Source organism: Emydura macquarii, unplaced genomic scaffold (genome assembly GCF_026122565.2).
Source record: "Emydura macquarii macquarii isolate MOO-44397 ecotype Brisbane River unplaced genomic scaffold, CSIRO-AGI_Emac_v2 contig_2680, whole genome shotgun sequence".
Classification (NCBI taxonomy): domain Eukaryota; kingdom Metazoa; phylum Chordata; order Testudines; family Chelidae; genus Emydura; species Emydura macquarii.
This window is the reverse complement of record NW_027132817.1, coordinates 656,405-675,107: the sequence shown is the minus strand read 5'-3', so window position 1 is coordinate 675,107 and position 18,703 is coordinate 656,405. Positions and strand designations below refer to the sequence as shown.

The following is an 18,703-nucleotide window of genomic DNA, read 5'->3' as shown; positions in this document are numbered from 1 at the left end:
TTTAAACACCCTATCCAGGCAATATATGACAAATCCTTATTGTAAAATGTTACCTCCTGCATTATTTGTGATTGGTTTATAAATATTTAATGATTAATAGATGTTAAGTCATGTTACTGACATGCTTTATATGGGCCATAGATGATTATAAGCACATCAGTAGAAGGTGATCTAGAAATGGGTATGAGCCACACTTATAAGCAACCTATTGATCTGTTGGACTCTAACAATTGATTTCCCATTAAAAAAAATCTAGTAATTCTATATTAACTCCATGTCAACTATTTATAAATGGAATGAAGTGTGATTGGACTAAGTTAATAAAAAACCTTACTGAGCACTCTGCGCAGATGTAAATGGCTACAAAAAGTGCGAGAGGGTGGAAAGTCCATCCCAGCCCATCCTGTCGCCCCTTTTTTGTTCTCTCTTTTCTCTCCTTGTTCAATCTCCAGTTTATTAAAATATTGCATGTATTGTTTTTAGTATTGCTCATGTTTTCATCTCTTTCCTATTAGATTCAGAGATTCCAAGACCAGAAGGGACCATTATGATGATCTTCTCTGATACTCCTATGGGCCATTGAACTTCCCCCAAAAGAATTCCGAGTTGTTTTTTTCTAGATGGTTTTTACATCCCTTGACCTCTCTCCTACTGTCTTTTTCCTTTTGTGTTTTTACTTTAGCATTTTAATATACATCTTATTATATACTTATTTTAATTCTTTTTCTGTGTTCCTTCCATTTCTGACTCCCTTTCTCATCCAAGGAATCTCTCTCTCTCTTTTCTTCCAGTCACTTTCCCTGCCTCTTTCAGCTCTCTTCTCCAACCTCCAGTCATGTGTGCACCCAAACTCTTTCCATCTTTTCCTTGGCCAGCGTCATACAGTGTTTCCCCATACAGCACTGGCTTTTATCATGGGGTAGCACCAGACAGAGATGAGATAAGAGTGGAACAGTGTGGTGAGGTTGGGGTGACTCTAGCTGCATCAAAGGCAGCTAAGCACCAACTGTATGAATCCTCTACTCAGTGGAATACAGCATGGCAGAATCCTATGGGAATGAAAGCCATTCAAACACTTGGACTTGGAACAAATTGATCAGCTAAACAGTAGTAGGTCACCAGGGCCGGATGTTATTTAGCCAAGAGTCCTGAAGGAACTCAAATATGAAATTGCAGAATTACTCACTGTGGTATGTAACCTGTCACTGACATCAGCCTTTGTCGGAGATGACAGGAAGGTAGCTAACACAATGCTGATTTTTAAAAAAAAGAGCTTCATAGAAGATCCTGGCAGTTACAGGCCACTAAGCCTAACTTCAGTACCAGGCAAATTGGTAGAAACGATAGTAAAGAACAGAATTAGCAGACACATAGATAAACAGGATTTGTTAGAGGAAAAGTCAACACAGCTTTTGTAAAGAGAAGCCATGCCTCACCCATCTAGTAGAATTCTTTGAGGGAGTCAACAAGCATGAGGATGAGGGTGATCTACTCACTATAGTATACTTGGGATTTTCAGAAAGCCTTTGACAAGATCTCTTACCAAAGGCTCTTAAGGAAACTAAGGGAAGGTCCTCTCTTGGATCAGTAACTGGTTTAAAGATAGGAACCAAAGGCTTAAGAGGGTTTGGAAACAGAAGTAGGTAGTTAACCATTGGAACAACTTACTGAGGGTTATGGTGTATACTGACAATTTTTAAATCAACATTGGATTTTTTTTAAAAGATATGCCTAGGAATTATTTTGGGGCCTTTCTAAGACCTGTGTTAACAGCAGGTCAGGCTAGATGTTCATAGTGGTCCCTTTCTGGCCTTGGAATCTATGAATCTATGAAAACTACGATTTAAAAAAAAAAAAATGCCATTGTTGACAAACCGTCAAAAAGCCAGCAAAGAACATAGAAGCCATCAACCTACCTCCAATTTCACATCCCTAGGGGGGAATCTTTTGGAAACAAGCAACATTTGCCAACATTCTGAATGGCTCATAATCAGGTTTTAGATCAGCATACCGCCCAGGCTATGTTTCAATGCTAATGCTACTCCAGGTCTCTACAGTCTTCATTACAGTGGCTCACAATGTGTCCCTGATCATCTTCCATGCCTTTCCTACAGTAGATGGTGCAACATTACAATGACAGTCATTCCTCACCAAGAAGATCCAGAGAGTGGCAAATATACAACTGTTGATCATCTCTTACGTGCCTGACCTGCAGGCTCGCTTAGGATCTGTCCCTCTCCTCTCTTCATCATCATCTTGGTGACAATTCAAGGAACCTGCTGCCAAGAATGTGCTGATGACACCATCTGTAGCTTTCCTTTTTCACAGGTGCAATCAATGCAATCCCAAGGATTTCACAATGCCTGCATGTGACTAGCATTTGGATGAAGAGCAACTGGCTTTAACCCAACTCAGGCAAAAGTAAAGTGATGCTGATCAGATCGGGGAAACATTTCCAGGATTTTCCAGGATTCCCCCCTTCATCAAAGGAATCTCCCCCTCATTTTTCAAAATGGTGAACAGCTTTGATCCTCTGATTCATTACTAAAGCTAGACGATCAGTTAGTATGAGTGACGACAAGCATTCTGGCACCTACAGCTTGCTAGGAAAGTTCATTCCTACCTCTGAGATGATAATCTGGCTACGGTGGACCACACATTCCACACCTCCAGGCAGGATTATTATATCTCACTATCTCAGGGGCTCCAAGGGGAAGCAATGCAGAAGCTCCAGTTCGTGCAGTGCAGCAGCCCACCCCCTTGGCCGGACAGGACATTTGGAGCATTACATCTGTGTGGTTCCCTGGACTCTCAGTCCACTCTCATTGTCAGCTCAAGCCTTTGATTCTGATCTTCAAAGCCATTCAGCGGTATGTACCCAGCTATTGCAATGACCATGTCTTCTTCTATGACCCCCCAAGCCAGTTGCACTTCTTTGGGACAAGGAAGCTCACAAACCCCCAAAGTATATAGGAACTGCAGACAACACATCCACTAGTGAGGGGGGAACACAGCTGTGACACAAGCTCCCAAATGATGGTCAGAGTGATGTGGAGTCTAACCTTCTTTAAAGCAGGCTGCAACTCATTCCTCTCTGATAAACTGGAATGATGTATTCACATACAGAGAGCTGCACCTAACTGTGTATGGTAGTTACTGTGTACACCTATTTAGAGTTTGACATACACTGCTGAGAGTAACTCTCCAATATTAACCCACTAGACAAGGAAAGTCACAGGAAGAAAAAGTGTGTGGAAGATACAACATATTTCTACAAGCTCCCCAACTAGAACAGAGTCAATGGAGAGACCTGCTCAGAAAATAGGAGAGAGAAAAGTTTTGGCAGAGTTGTGAGTTTGTCTCCACCACTAAGTCCCCTCCCATCTTTCCTGAACCAAGTGAGCTCAGTTACTACTCTTTACAATAACCTGCTAGAGCCAGTACTCCCTCCACAGGCAGAAGGGAGAAGAACAAATGCAGAGGACAAGCGTTCCACAGCATGATACCCCTCCACCCAAGCTGCCTGCTCATTGATGCAGTAGCAGTCTAATAGATGGAAACTATGTCTGATCTGCCAACAGACAAGAGAATATCCCACCGGGATGAGGGGCTGCCCTGCAAAGGCACTGTTGCATGACCGCATAATCGCCTTCTTGGTGAGTTAGCACAAGCAGGCAGAGTCCCCAGAATGACAACACAGGCATAAACTCAGTAACAACAGAGCATGTATTTATTCCTGGAAGTCGGGACAGAGGCAACTCCCCTCCTGATCCTGATTCCAAAACATTTCTGCTTTCTGTGGGCAGAAACCACATCCCACCCCGAACCTCTTTCCAGGGTTATTTCTGAGTCAGGGTCCTTCCTGTCTGGGAGGAGCATCACATCTTTTAGGGGCTGTCTGTGGACATGCCACACACACACAGACCCAGCCAGCACAGTAATTCGATTACACTCAGGTAAGTTGGAAGAGAAGTTCAAGTGATGGGCCTTTGCACTGATGGAGTACACAGCTAAGACCTGTAGCATAGATTCTCTGATGGTGTGAACTGCAGCTGGTCACAACTCTATTGTACAGATTTCTACTATTGTCTAAAAGACAATTACATTGTCTGCACAGGTCTGCCAGATGGGCCTGAAAAATAATGGCGCTCCTTGCACTGATGGCTGTGTATACACCCACCTATTAGCAAGATGATTAAGGTCCCGCTTGGATGTCTCAGGGACAGTGGGGTTCAGGAAGGTCTGGCTAAGTGCAAGAGAGTGAGGAAACTGGGATATTTGTTTGAGAGTCTAATGTGCTGTTTGGCTTTACTGATAAACCATTTTACTTTCTCGTCTTTCCAAACAAAGTTCATCACCTCTCACTCTTCAGATTGCTTCACTGACTCCTCAGAGCACAGAGCTACCTATTCTGTAAACTGTAATAGTTCTCACAGAAAGGTGAGTACCCAGGGCATGAATCCTCAAAGACTTGAGGCAACATGCAAAAACAAATAAAAAGCCATCACTAGTGAATAACCCCCTGATCCTGTTGCCAGTGAACAGAGAACAATCTCCCTCTGGAGTGGACTAAAAAGAACCAGGCACCCTCCTACACCAAAGCAAGTGCCACATCTAGTGGAATAGCAGTTACAGTTCTGTAGCATTCATACGTCGTTTGCCCCACCCTTATTCCTTCTCAATACCAGACTCACTCTTCCTGCGCTTCCCAACGCTACCTTTTTCTCTTCAAAATCCCCCTTACCCTCCCTATTCCCTTACACATTGAGACCACTTCTGCCATTCCTTTTACCTTTCCTCTACCCCCCACCAAAACAAACAGCAAGTAAGTTGAAATGTGTGCCAGTGATCATCCGTATGTGATATCTTATCTGGTATTGGTCCTTGAGACTGCAAAATCTGCTGGGCATGCTCTGTCTCTTCCTAATTGTAGAGTGAGGGCCTGATCCAGAAGGGAGTCTATCTTTTGCTGCTACCATCACATAACCAGTAAATGATCATAAATAATCATAATAGCAACTTTTGCCTTTGGGGGATTTGATTTAAATCATTTGGTTCTGTACTAGCCTAAATCCTGCCTTCCTTTCTTATATAGAGCATATGTCCTAATACCTCATCAAGCAAAACATGCTAATTTTTCCACTCTGCATATTTGTTTGGCTTAATTATTTGTCCCTCTGTGGCTTTTCTTTACCATTATTTAATTTATTCTAAAAGTCAAATGTATTTTATAAACTTAAAGAAATGCTAATGCAAAGATTGCACGTTCTCTGTGTCAATTTGCTAAAATTGTTCAGAGAAGAAATAGGTAAAATGTGAAATATAATAAAAGCCTTTCTATATCAGTGGAGGAGGAATCAGGAATAGAAAAAGGATGAATATTTTGAACTCAGTATCTATCTTCATATCAATAGGGGAGATCCAGAAATCCCTCTGCCTCGTGAATCACAAAATCCAAAATCAGAAGTGTAAAAGGATAGCTCCATGAATCTGTTTAGGCTGATCTACTGAATATTAATAGAGATAGAGTTTCTTTAAAATATAAGTATACATTTCATTTTACTTTACTGTCACAAAATAGAACTAGCATAACCTTTCATTTCCACAGTCCCTTTTAAAAAAATTCTCCCAGAGAGCTTGACAATAAAAAGACTTGCTCCAACAAGCCCAGGTAAGGGGAGTTCTTTAAAGTCAAGTCTGGAAATTATTAAGTGACTTCACCTGCGATAGAACAGAGTGCCATATATTTATGAGGCACAAAACAAAGAACTTTCAGGGTCTATGGGGACATACAGAACTAGACCCTCACTGGTCATAGTAAATCATCCATACTTTCAATGTAAACTGATTTACACTAGCTGAGGTTCTGGTCCACAGTGTGTGTTGAATGAGCAACAAAATCAGATTGCAGAAGACGTAAGGGGACAATAATTCCTGTTTATCAAAGAATCAGATGGCAATAACTTCTTTACATACAGTGAGGCTGTCCCATCTTGAAGACATACCTTGAGTATGAACTAGTCTCTGGTTAATGGGTAGTCATTGAAAATTTCTGAGAACTGTAGAAACCTGTGATCAGATCTTTGTTCTAGTGAACACGTGGGTGGAAATATTTGGAACAATCAGCAAAGTATAAGTCAGAATTTAAAATATTGCGGTGTAGTCTAATTCACAGGGTATAAAATATAGAATTAGTATGTCATACAGCAGGTAGTAATCATAGCTCACACACACTATACACTGAAGACAAATTAGTGGAAACTAGTGTGAATAATGCTAAAATAGTATTGCCTTGCTCTCAGGATCACAGTACATTGCTTATTTGTTTCTTAAAGAAAGATGACCACCACTTGCACTAAGTACAGCTTATCAGTTTGCAAAGTCAAGAACAATATGACATTTTGCTGCTGTCTGGGAAATGACCTTTGGCATTAACAGGTTCTATTTTGCAATGTAGACCTGTATTTAAATACTATGTTACTCAAAAATAAAATTGCATTTTTGACCATTCTTTTTTCTTTTGGTCACCTATTTCAGCTTATATTCATTTTGAAGTTTCCAGTAAACGACCTGATAAGATTTCCTAATCAACCTGCCCTTCACTGAAGTTCAGTTATGTAAAATAAACTGCAAGGGCATGAAAACTCTCTGATAAGAAAATCCTGGAAGAAAACTGAGTAATAGACATGAACTTGGGTTATATAATTATTCTGAATTAGTTTTGCACTTTGCAGCTACACAAATGTCACTAATGAAATTCCATCATTTCCACTGGAAGATATCATCATAATTATTTTCAACAGACAGCACTGAACCTGTTAATCTTCAAGGTCACTGGCTAGGGGACGCATGGAAATATTATTGGAACCTTTCTAAGCTTCAACAGTGCTTTGCCTTTTCTCCTCACCATTAAGTTTTAAATGTTTCTAGAATAAACCTCAGCAAATCTTACCGTCAGCTTCTCCTTTAAGGACAGTTTTGCTGAAATTTCTCGTTCATGCTTTTCTAACTCCATATCCCAGAAAAAAAAAAGTCTCAGATCCTGGGTAGAAGTGATTTAATCTGAATACATATTAGATATCACTGTACTTTTCAAGTTGTGAGACAGAACTCTATCAGGCAGTGCTGGTGACAATTTCTGGTTAGCTAGTGTTTCCATTTATAGACGTAGAAACTTCACAAATAGAATCCCAGAGAGAAGGCGGGCAGCTGGCCTAGATAACAATAATTGTTATTTTGGCATCAAAGCAAACTGTTTAACATGAGTACTGTTTTAACAGGTTTTTTTCGCTACCTGGCCCCCCAAAAAATAAGTTTGTGTTTAGAGACTCCCTGAAAAGGAACTGAAAAATAATAGCCAGATTGCAGTAAAACTTATTCTTGTATGCACAGTTTATTAGCCAATTAAAATGACAAATATGATCAGCTTGTGTGCTATGATGTTACATAGACATCGAGAGTAACCAAAGCAACATTTGAAAAAGGATACATTCGTTTGTCTATTGATCTTTCTCAGTTACCAGTGCCTGGTATTGGGTGGTCCCACTAGAATTTAATATTGAGATGTATTCTCCTTATGTCCTTCTAATAATAGAACATGATATATTAAATGTCGTCTTGATCTTCTGAAATGCAGAAATAAAATCAGAACATATCTGTGCTACAAGTGTTAATACATTCAAGAACTGTTCAATGTATATATAAAATATCACTGTATTTAAAGCCCATTACATAACAAGGGAGATGGACTGTGAGCTTTTAAAGTGAGTTAACTATAGAAGAATAGCATGATTCAGGTTCCTGATGATAAAGTCAGGAGTCTAATATTAGAATCTGTGGTGGGAGGAGATTCTCTCCTTGGCTCTGCTGTAGATTCCAAGGTTTACAACACAACCACTGGTTGCTACATCAACTAGCTCAATGCTGATTGACTTTTGAGTGATTCACACGCACAGTTTGTTCTGAAATTCCTGGATACTAAAAGGGAAAAGTCCAATTGCAAACAGAGTTCTGTAAAAAAAAAAAAAAACAAACAAAAAAAAAAAAACTTTGCTACTGAACAGATTACTTTGCTACAGAATAGCTTCTTTGATGGTTCTGGGACATATCAGAAAAATTAAACTTTCCTTCATGAAATTGGCATTGTAGGTGTCACATGCTCTGATTATATTATGAAAATTTCAGTTACTAGTACAAGACCCTGCTCTTTTGCCTGAAACTCTTGCACTAAAACCAGAAACAGGTTTATATAGTAAAAACCTAGTTTTGGCTTCTTGGAATTATTACTTGTGTGTCACTGTGGAAGTGACAGTCAAAGCTAAACACATTTCTTCCTGCATTGCTTATTTTTGTTATGAATTGTATTCACAGGATCTCCAGAGCTTCAGGTGGAAAGGAAAGAGGAGTGGGGAAAAGTCATAGGACAACATTAAATAAAACTGTCAAAGAAAAAGTTGGCAAAAATCACATTTTTCCTTCTTTGTTCATAACAAAGAAAAAGTTATTTCCGTGGTTATCTTTTATTGTCTCTCTTATCTTTGCTTTGTGGAAGTGTAAGACAGTGGATGGAAGAGTGGAGGAAGGGAAATGTAAAGAACCACACAAATTTACAAGGGTGAGACTAGCAGAAAAAAATATAAAATTGCTTAAAATTCAGAGGCTAAAAATATCTATATACCCTCATTGATTCTTCTGAAAAAGGTAGGGCAGAAAAAACACAAATAAATGGCATAAATGTAGGGAAGTAATAGCATCACCCCTCTCTCAATCAGGAATGAGAAAAGTACAAAGAATCCATGTCTCACCTCTCTTCTGTAAGGATGAAATTCATCCCCGGGTAGAGGGACTAGAGGCCTATGCACCACTTATGCCATCAAAACAGTGCTTAAGTGGGATTTAAATAGCAGCTTATATTACACTGTTGCAAAGGGGTGAATGTCACCCTAACTCACTAATCCGTCCATGGAGAAGTGCCACAGAAGCACAACAATGTTCCTTGTTCTCTTCCAGGCATTTTCTAATTTGAGTATGCCAGAGCTAAGTGGATTACAAAATTGTACCATCTGCTTTCTGAAAATTCCCTTAACACAGATGAAAAATTGAAAGCTCTTTTACTATTAATCTGGCATTCTGAAGTAATTTCAGATGACAGAAAGTAACCAAACTGTCCCAAATCAAAATATTCTTCCCTGGTGTTCCAAAGAGAATAAATGTGAAGCAATGTAATATAAATTCTACTTTGGAGCCACAGTTTATCACTGCATCATTGGCATCTTGGTCATTTAGTTAGTGTTTTCACTATACATAGACAGATGGGAATCACATACTCAAAATTCATAAAAATGCATTAGAAAATCTGCTTCTGTTCCCAAAATGCAAGAAAAACCAATATGAGGTAGTGGTGAAGCCCAGAATAGAAAGTTACTTGCGGAGCACAGAGTAAAGTGGGATGCTAACTTCAACGGAGCTACACCATTTGACACAAACTGAAGATCTGGCCTGTAAGAGTTTATTCTCTGCATTTTTAATAAAAGGTGGCCTGCTTCTCCTCTTACTTATATTACTTTTACACCAATGTAACTCTATTGATTTTAGTGGACTTACTCCTGATTTTCTTTGCTGAAAGGGAAAGGAGAATCAGGCCCAGGGTGTCCAAATAGAGAAGCAATAAATCCTTGGACTACCCCTGATCCAAAGCCTACTGAAGTCCATGGAAAGTTTCCTGCTGACTTTGATGGCCTCTAGATCAGGCTATTGGTTTAGATCCAAGGATGAGGTGGAGGCAGACTGCACTTTATTAGGGGTCTAAGCTATGTGTTACGTGACTGCCTATACTAGAAAAGTCACGACTTGCTAACACAAGACATGCAAGTTATACATGTAGTAAATCTTATAGCTACGCTATTGAGGGACACATAGTTCAGTTGCAGAGGATGTCAGGATGTCTGCTGGCCCCTGTCAAATGCAGCCAAGAAGAGCATATGATTCCTTCTGAACATAAGCACATGAGCATAACTCCCAGGATAATCAAATCTGCCTGCACCAGGCACATCCCCATGATATATGAGCACTTTCTCTAGCTTAAAAGATCTTATTCTTTTCAATTCCTTCCCCCTATTGATATGATTATGCATTTTAATATATTACTTATTATAGGAAAGCTAAATTTAAAAAGTCAATCTGAATCTTGCTCTGTGGGCGCTGAGCTTTGTGATGTTCCTAAACTCTGCAGAAAGCAAGTGCAATAGTCATGAACCAGCTTCTAAGAAAGCTCAGCCCCCTGTATTTGTAAGTCTTGTGTTTTGTTCCCATACAGAATTATCATGAATGGCCTGATGCAAAGCCCAGTACAGCCAGTGGGAGGCTTTCCATTCACCTCAATCAGCTTTAGAGCAGGCCCAAGATTATCACTGAGCTGCACAGGACATTGAGAAAGAAGGACAATTTGTGGTCATGCTGATGTCCCATTCAGCCCATTGGAGAATAGGGCCCAATAGAGGGCAGACTAGCGTATGGTTTATGTTTCATGGTGGTGGATGCTTCTTTGAAACTTTATTTGGGCTCTAAGGACCCACCAGTTTTTACTCACTTTCAATGTCTTTTATGGTTGCCACTTTTGTCTCACCCAAGGGCACCTGGACATGGCTCTCTCCAGAACCTTTCAGTGCTGCTCCTGAATCATGCAGAAAAGTTACTGAGTAACAACCCCACCCTTAACATCAAGATGTCTCAAAGTCAAGTGATATCAAGGGAGGGATTGAGAATAACATAAGATCCTTATGACACGTACCCAATGAGGTTCATTTTATCGTTTAATTGTGTTATCTACTCTCATGGCAAATTCGTATGTTATTTCCTATCTAATCAAAATGTGATGAATAGATTTAAGCTGTAGATATAGGTATAGACACAAGTAGGACAGGATTATAGGAGTATAAGATAGACAAGTATTTAGGGATGACGAGTGTGTATTAGGTATATAAGTAAAATAAGGCCATAATGCAAGGCCTATAGGCTAAAGCCTGTAAGATTTCAGCTTAGAGCCTTAAGGAGGTTTGAGATAAGTTGGTGATCCAGGAATAACCCTATGCCAGCAAAGTTATAAGATTACTGAAAAGAATGTGCCAATAGGTGATGTGGGAAAATATACTTCAATCTAAACCACAAGGCACCAGATTGTAAAATCATTATGAAAAGCACTGCTCTTACTGCAAGTTACCACGGGAACACATTTATGTAAATGTTAATAAGATGTTAATAAGAGTAAGGGGAACTAGAAGAACAACCTATGAGAAATGGGACAATCCCACATTTATGGTGTGTGGAAGTACGAATAAAGAAAAGGAGGTAGTAGGAACCCTCACGCATGTGCATAAGGTATTAGGTGTGGTCATAACAGAATGAAGAGGGTTCCCTGGTGTGGATAGGGAGGGAAGACTCCAGTAGGAATCACCCACCAGTGACCCACCACCAGCCTCTATAACATCTTTGTGTATGTTGCATGTTCTATGTGAATATGAATACAGCAGTAGCTATTGAATGGGTTCTCTCAGGTTTTGTATACATATGTGTGATTGTAACCTTAATCATCTGCTTAGTACAACTTATAATACAGACAAGATTCCTGACTTGTGACTGTATTTGTGGTCATTGTCTTCATTCTTCTTCTGTTCGTAAGGCATTTAAGAGAATCAAAGGATAACATTCACCCTATTGCTCTGAAAAATGTAGAGCCACAAGAGCCAAGCTCACTCCCTAGGGGCACTATACTTTAACACAGAACTATCAATTCAATTTAAAATAGAGACTACAGACAATTCATGTTTCAATAATGATTTTCCATCCACACCCAGACAGTGTTGCCTATTAAATCTATCCACCAAGTCTCTTACTATAAAAACATTGGGCTAAATGTCTCCATCACAATGTGCATCTACCATGCCCTGAACAGAGGAATACAAAAAATGTGTGGGAAAATAATCCTGAAAAGGGTAAAAATAACAGAATGTAGAGCTGCAGTTATTCCCCCACTCCCTATAAGAATGCATAATCACATCCCCATATATTGCATTCAACTGGCTCTCCATGGCTCACCCACAGAGTGGGAGCAAGTTTCATTGAAGGTAGGGATGAAACCAGAGAGCAGCTGCTGTTCTGATGATCTGCTGGATAAAACACTGGGAATGTCAGCCATAGGTGTAGCATCAGGACTAACAGTATCATGATTCCTGAGTGACTCTGCTGCCAGTAGGGGAGAGTAACCCAGGAAATAGAGTAAAGGGGCTTCAACATCCTGAAATCTAATGGATTGGAAGCAAAATGCCCCCGACAACCTCAGACTCTTTGTGATTTGGAGGACAAACACAAGGGGAGACTTATGTCCAAACCAACGTGATTTCCTTGTTTGATAGGGTAACTGGTTTGGTGGATACGGGGAATGCAGTGGACATAATATACCTGGACTTTAGCAAGGCTTTTGACACAGTCCCACATGACATTCTGATAAGTAAGCTGGAGAAATGTAGGCTCGGCATAACTACTGTTAAGTGGATATATAATTGGTTAAACAACTACAACAAAGAGTAGCTATTAATGGAATGATGTCATATTGGAAGGAGGTCTTACGTGCGATTCCAAAGGGATCAGTCTTGGGTCCAGTGTTATTTAACATCTTTATTAATGACCTGGATGTAGGAATAGAGAGCGTACTGATCAAATTTGCAAATGACACAAAGTTGGGGGGGGTTGCAAACATTTTGGAGGAGAGAGCTAAAATTCAAAGATATGATAAATTGGAGAACTAAGCTATAAACAACAAAATGAAATTCAACAAAGAGAAATGTAAGGTGCTACACTTAGGGACTTAGGGAAGAAAAACCAAATGCATAAATATAGAATGGGGGATAACTGTTTTTGCAGCAGCAATGCCAAGAAGGATCTGGTAGTTCTGGTGGATCACAACCTCAACATGAGTCAACAATATGATGCTGTTGCTAAAAAAGCAAATGCAATTTTAGCCCTGGTCTAACTTACCTGGCGATTTAGCGGCAGTCGAAAGGAGTGACACAAACTACGCTGAGTGGCTTGCATAACTCACGTTGAATGCTCTGCTTCCTTTCTGTGCACCGTCTACACTGTGCTGTGTCGGTAGGTACAGCGTTCCCGTCGACGCAGCGCTACACTAATTGAGGGGGTAGTTTTACTCAGTCGACTTCCTGATCGATTGAGCAGATCTACACTGACTGCTCAATCAATCCAGAAAGATCGATCTGGCGGCGGTGAATTTGCCGCCCTTAGTATAGACATGGCCTTAGGTTGCATTAACAGAGACATAGCATGCAAGTCATGAGAGGTGATAATACCGCTCTACTTGGTGCTGGTTAGGCCTCAGCTGGAGTTCGGTGTCCAATTTTGGTCACCACTGTATAGAATGGATGTAGTAAAACTGGAAAGGATCCAGAGGCAAGTGACAAAGATGATCAAAGGAACATATAAGCAAAGGCTGAAGGAACTGAATATGTTTAATTTGGACAACAGGAGATTAAGAGAGGGACATGCTAGATGTCTTCAAATACTTGAAAGGTTGCCATAAAAAAGATGGAGAAAAGTTGTTCCCTCTTGCCACAGAGGGCATGACAAGAGGCAGTGTGTTCAAACTACAGCATAGCAGATTTAAATTAAATCTCAGGAAAAATTTCCTAACTGTAAGAACAGTAGGACAATGGAACAGACTGGCTAGTGAGATTGTGGAAGCTTCTTCACTGAGGTTTTCAAAAAGAGGCTGATAGTCATCTGTCTGGGATGGTTACACAACAAAACCTGTATCTTGCCAGGAGGTTAGACTAAATGACCCTGTGGTCTCTTCTAATCCTATGGTTCTATGATTTTAGGACTGTAGTAGTGACCCTACGAGTTGAACCCCACATAGGTCTAGAAGCACTTTTCCCTCTTCCCTGGGTTATTCGGGGGGAGAGGGGGAGTATTTAGTCCTTATGATGTAAAGTCATTATTTCTACTATACTGTGTCAGCAACTTTCATATTTCCTATTTTTTGTTTACAAAGAACAATACTCCTCCTCGGATTTTGAGTAATATGTATTGTATGGGCTTTTTCTCCATACATTATTGTACTATTTCCAGTAATTTCTTCACTCTGACACTTTTCTTTTCAGCACATGGCACCAAACTATGAGCAACACAGCAGGAGGCCAAGAGAGAGACCCATATTTGGCGGGGGAGAGGGGGATGGAATTGTTGCAGTCCCCATATAGAAGCATTTTATAGGTTGACAATTTAATGAGATATATTTTCTGTGCTCAAATAATCTGCAGTGCTTGGAAAAAGAAAATAGGTTAGTAACAATAATTTCCACGTCATTTTTATTCAACAACTCCAGTATTTCGCTTACTATTCACATTTGTGTAGCACCCAGTCATGCTACTACAATTCTGGATCCCCAGATTGTGTGAAATGTGTGTCTGATATTTATCGTCTCTGTCTTAACTTCAGAGACAAATGTCTTTATGACTGTCCAGTGCCAAAACACACCGTTAGGTCCAACATGGAGTCCTGACATATATCTTATTTAGGTAATAAGCCATATATGTCAGCTAAGAAGTCTACAAGTAATACAGAAATCTTAAGATTTCTTAAGGTTTGGGAAGAACATTTTGATTGTTCATTTTAAAAAACAATTCAAAAGGTAAAAAATCCCACAGTACTCAAATAGATCGATCCACTCCCATCTGACTGCAGTTCATGAAGAAATTACAAGTTAAGATTTCTCATTTCTTTTTGACTCTAGCAATTGTTCCCCTGAAGTATGACAAGCCAGCAAGTATCTGTCTGCATATGCTAGGTGCACATGCATATGCTAGGTGCACATGTATAAAACATCAGGATTCCAGATGCTTTTCTAGCACGTATTTTATATTATATCAGCAGAAATGAATGCGTGCTGAAGTTGCCTGCAGTTCATACTAAGAATGCTTACCTTTCAATTGACATGGAATCTGAGGGTGGGAAGTTAATCCTCGCAAGGGGTCACAGTCCACGTCTGCAGCAGCAACCCCAGCAGCTGCTGCTGTCACTCCTTGGACAATCTGCTTACTCTGTAAATACTCAGGGGAGGGAGAGATAATAGGCATGGCGAAAGAGGGAAATTATTACATGCAGTATAAATCCTCACCTCATACATGGGGAACCAATACGTAAAAGCATTACAAACCACATACAATGTATATGAATCTCTTCTTCAAGTTTCCTCAGAAGAGAACCTTTTTGACTGCATTGATTCTAGGAAGAATGTTGCAGAGGTTATTTATTGCACTACATTAAACAGACCATTCTGAGGTTGTTCTTGCTCCACTAAAGTCAGTAGGCATTGAGAACAGACCACTCTGATAACAGTTACTGTCAGTTTATTGATTGAAAGTGGACTACTACAGACAACGGTTCAATGACAACATACTGTAGATGCTATGACTGAGAGGTAAAGAACATCTCAGAAACAAACAAGCCCTTCTTCATTTGACATCTGTTGCTTTAACATGAGTAATTGTTTTCACACACACAATACCCTACATTTATGCCTCAAAAAAAAAAAATTGTCTACACCAGGCATTGTCAAACTACTTCACAGTGTGAACCACGTTTACATGGAGATCATCCCTTCCCCCAACCCTTCCACGCATCCCTGGTACAGACCAACCACTCCTCTCACTCAGAATCACATCCCTGTGGCAACTATAACAATTTCTTAAAAGGAAAAAGCAACATTAGAGAGGTATTTAAGACATTCTTAATTATCTTTTAATGCAATTTTGCAGCTAGTAACAAGGAGGAGTCAGCAGCACATAGACAACCAGCAAATGCTCCACGGGGAGCTGTAAATAGCTGGTCTATGCTGTAATTAACTAATAAGTATAAGAACTGGGCAATGGTTATGACAGAATTGACTGAAGGCTTCATTCAGGGCCTGTGTCTGCCCAATCTTTTGTCAACAGTGGTTCAAGTGTGTGAGCATAACACAGCACCAGTCACAGTGAAAGAATTTGGCCCTTAATTTTTTATTTACCCCCTATGGAAGCAAACCTCTCCTTGAAGTGAATGGAAATTTTGCATGAGTAAAGTCTGAGCAAAAATTGAGTAAAGGCTTCAAGATTTGGCTTTTCATCTTTTGTAAAGGGCCATGCACATTCATGGTGCTGTCTAATTAATAATACACTAGAGTAATGTGTCTGTATAGTGATGTTATTGAACAAAGTCCATAAAAACACCACCTGTTAACATGTGATCAGTACATCCATTGGAATGAGAATTATGTCTGTGTTCATATCTGGAGCAAAAATCTCCACTCTGCCGTCTGAATTTTGCAAGTTCAATTAAAAATGAATAAATAAATCTCTACATTTTCAAAAAACCAAAAAAACCTACAAATTAGGGTGCTTCTGTTTTGGTGGGAATAACTTAAACATTAAAGGTCTTAATTTCAGAGGCCCATGACATCAGCTGAAGTCAGTATAGCCTCAAGAAATCACAAGATGAACACCCAAAAAATCAAGGCACTGAAAATTAGAAGCCACTTTTGAAAACATAGGCTGAAGTGCATAGTATACACTAGCATACAATCACCCTGCCATTCTTGAGTATTTTGGAAAGCAGTATCAAAGTTATATATCTAAAGAAGACAGGGCTGTAGTAGAGCAAAGTCATGAAAATATGAATAGAATAGAATCCTCATTTCATTCCCTTAGTTAGCTGAGGTTCATTTCTGAAACCAGTAATTGGTTTATAAGGGTGTAATATCTACAGTTTCCTATTCCTGCAGTCTAGGAAGACATAATTCAATACTGATAGAGTAAATAAAAATATTGCATATCATACACTGGATTGCAAAGCCATTTACTAGTGGAGAGAGCCAGATTTTAATAATAATTTTGCATTGTACACTGAATAAGGACTATGTCACCATGGAGCAAAGATGTGTGTGGCAGAAGAGAGGTTGAGAACAAATGTTATTTTTAAAAATTTAATTTCATCCACTGAGGTTTATACCCTGAGTCAAACTAGGAAGATTGTGTAATTAATATAGTCCTTATCACAGCATTAGCAGATTGTGTAGTAATGCTCAAGTCCCAGAATTAATGAAAATTAATTTAATATTCATGTCACTGGTAAATTATCTTCATTTCAACAAAGTGCAAAATAAAGAGAAAACTGTGGTGGAAACAACTAGTGATGGACGATAAATCCCCATATCATGAATTATCAGTGTTATCCTAATTTTTCAAATTACATTTCCTTCACGCTTATTAGGGGTGATTTCCGAACAATATGATAGCAATCCTGTAGATTAGGACTGCTAACTACTACAATGTCATTCAGTCGTTCTGAGAGTTATATCAGCTGATTGCCCATGTATTTGAATAGAAAACGAGGCTCTACCAAGTCACTGGGCTATAGTGCGTTCGCACATTATAAAGAATCCATGTTTACATAAACACAGATGAGGGTCACCAGCAAAACAGGCCTAATGTACGTTTGGAATAAAACTCAGTACATCCTTCTCCTGTAGGAGTGGTCTCTACCACTTTAACTAAGGGAGACCTTCCTTACTAGCTGGTACCATTAGTACTTACCACTTAAGTGACAAACACACACCTGAGTCATCTGATTCCACCGAAATACAGAACTATATACACACTAGCCAATACCATGTGTTGTACTTAGTTCCAATAATCCATTATTTTTTGACTAAAAATGTGGTAGGTGCTTGAACAGTATGGAAGTATAGATTCTGGTGAAGAGAAAGAGTGTTGACTGCTCAGGAGCAGGAACATTTGGTGTCTGTTCCTTACCATACATATTTCTGTTTACTATGAAAAACACATGCCAAAGTTTCAAGCCAATTTTGGGTGTTACATTTTATATGCAAATTGAGGAGGAAGAGACGAGCCATGGAAATCACTCTGGGTTAAGAAGCTCTTTCTCAACCCATTCCCTGGTTCATGGCTAAAGCAGAGGCCTCTCTAAGTTTTTATCTAATGGGATCCATACTTACAGGTCTTTGTAAAAATCTCACATGTGGATCACATAAAATATGTACTCAGAGAAACCTCCTTTAATTCTTTTGCGTGACTTGCACATTTCCAGGGTGAATTACATCTATCTACAAAAGAGAGAGCCATTCTTTAGACTGAAGAGTAATATTTTATTCAGATAGAAAACAACATAAAAGGGGACAGTCCAAAAGACTATGTAGATAAAACAGGGGATTGGCCATTTAGAATATGCACCTGGGTTTAAAAAATAAATACATCTATACATTTGCTTTTATCATGTTTCCAGATAGGTTGTGGTACCCCCCCAAATGGATACAAATCTTTATCATCACATTGAATTGTTACAGAATGCACTTAAAGTGGATATTTGAAACACTTGACTGGTGACATTCACATAACTTTATACAGATCATTCCTTTTCAAGTGTATTAATTCCAAATGAAGTCAAATTCAAGGCAAATCAACATAAACGTAAGTTTGGTTTTGTTTCTTCAATTCAAATTCAGCCCATGTATTGGTTTCAACTATGAGTAAGGCATAGTGGTTCAAGTACTACCTTAAAAGAAACAGAACAACAGTGAAAAAATAATACCATGAAGTTCTTCTATAAGAGTACTTTATTAGGGAGGATAAAAAGCATT

General features: G+C 39.3%; 1 protein-coding gene across 7 annotated transcripts in view; it reads right to left on the bottom strand.

Annotated features, from left to right (window-relative positions):
* The window catches only part of MLIP (muscular LMNA interacting protein), a 141,523-nt gene extending 134,434 nt beyond the window's left edge, over positions 1-7,089 (bottom strand). For all 7 annotated transcript variants that reach the window (XM_067565471.1, XM_067565473.1, XM_067565474.1 and 4 more), the window contains exon 1: positions 6,953-7,089. In XM_067565471.1, coding sequence (XP_067421572.1) covers positions 6,953-7,015 — 63 coding nt within the window. In that variant the 5' untranslated portion in view covers positions 7,016-7,089. The remainder of the gene's footprint in view (positions 1-6,952) is intronic.
* Between the last annotated feature and the right edge of the window lie 11,614 nt (positions 7,090-18,703).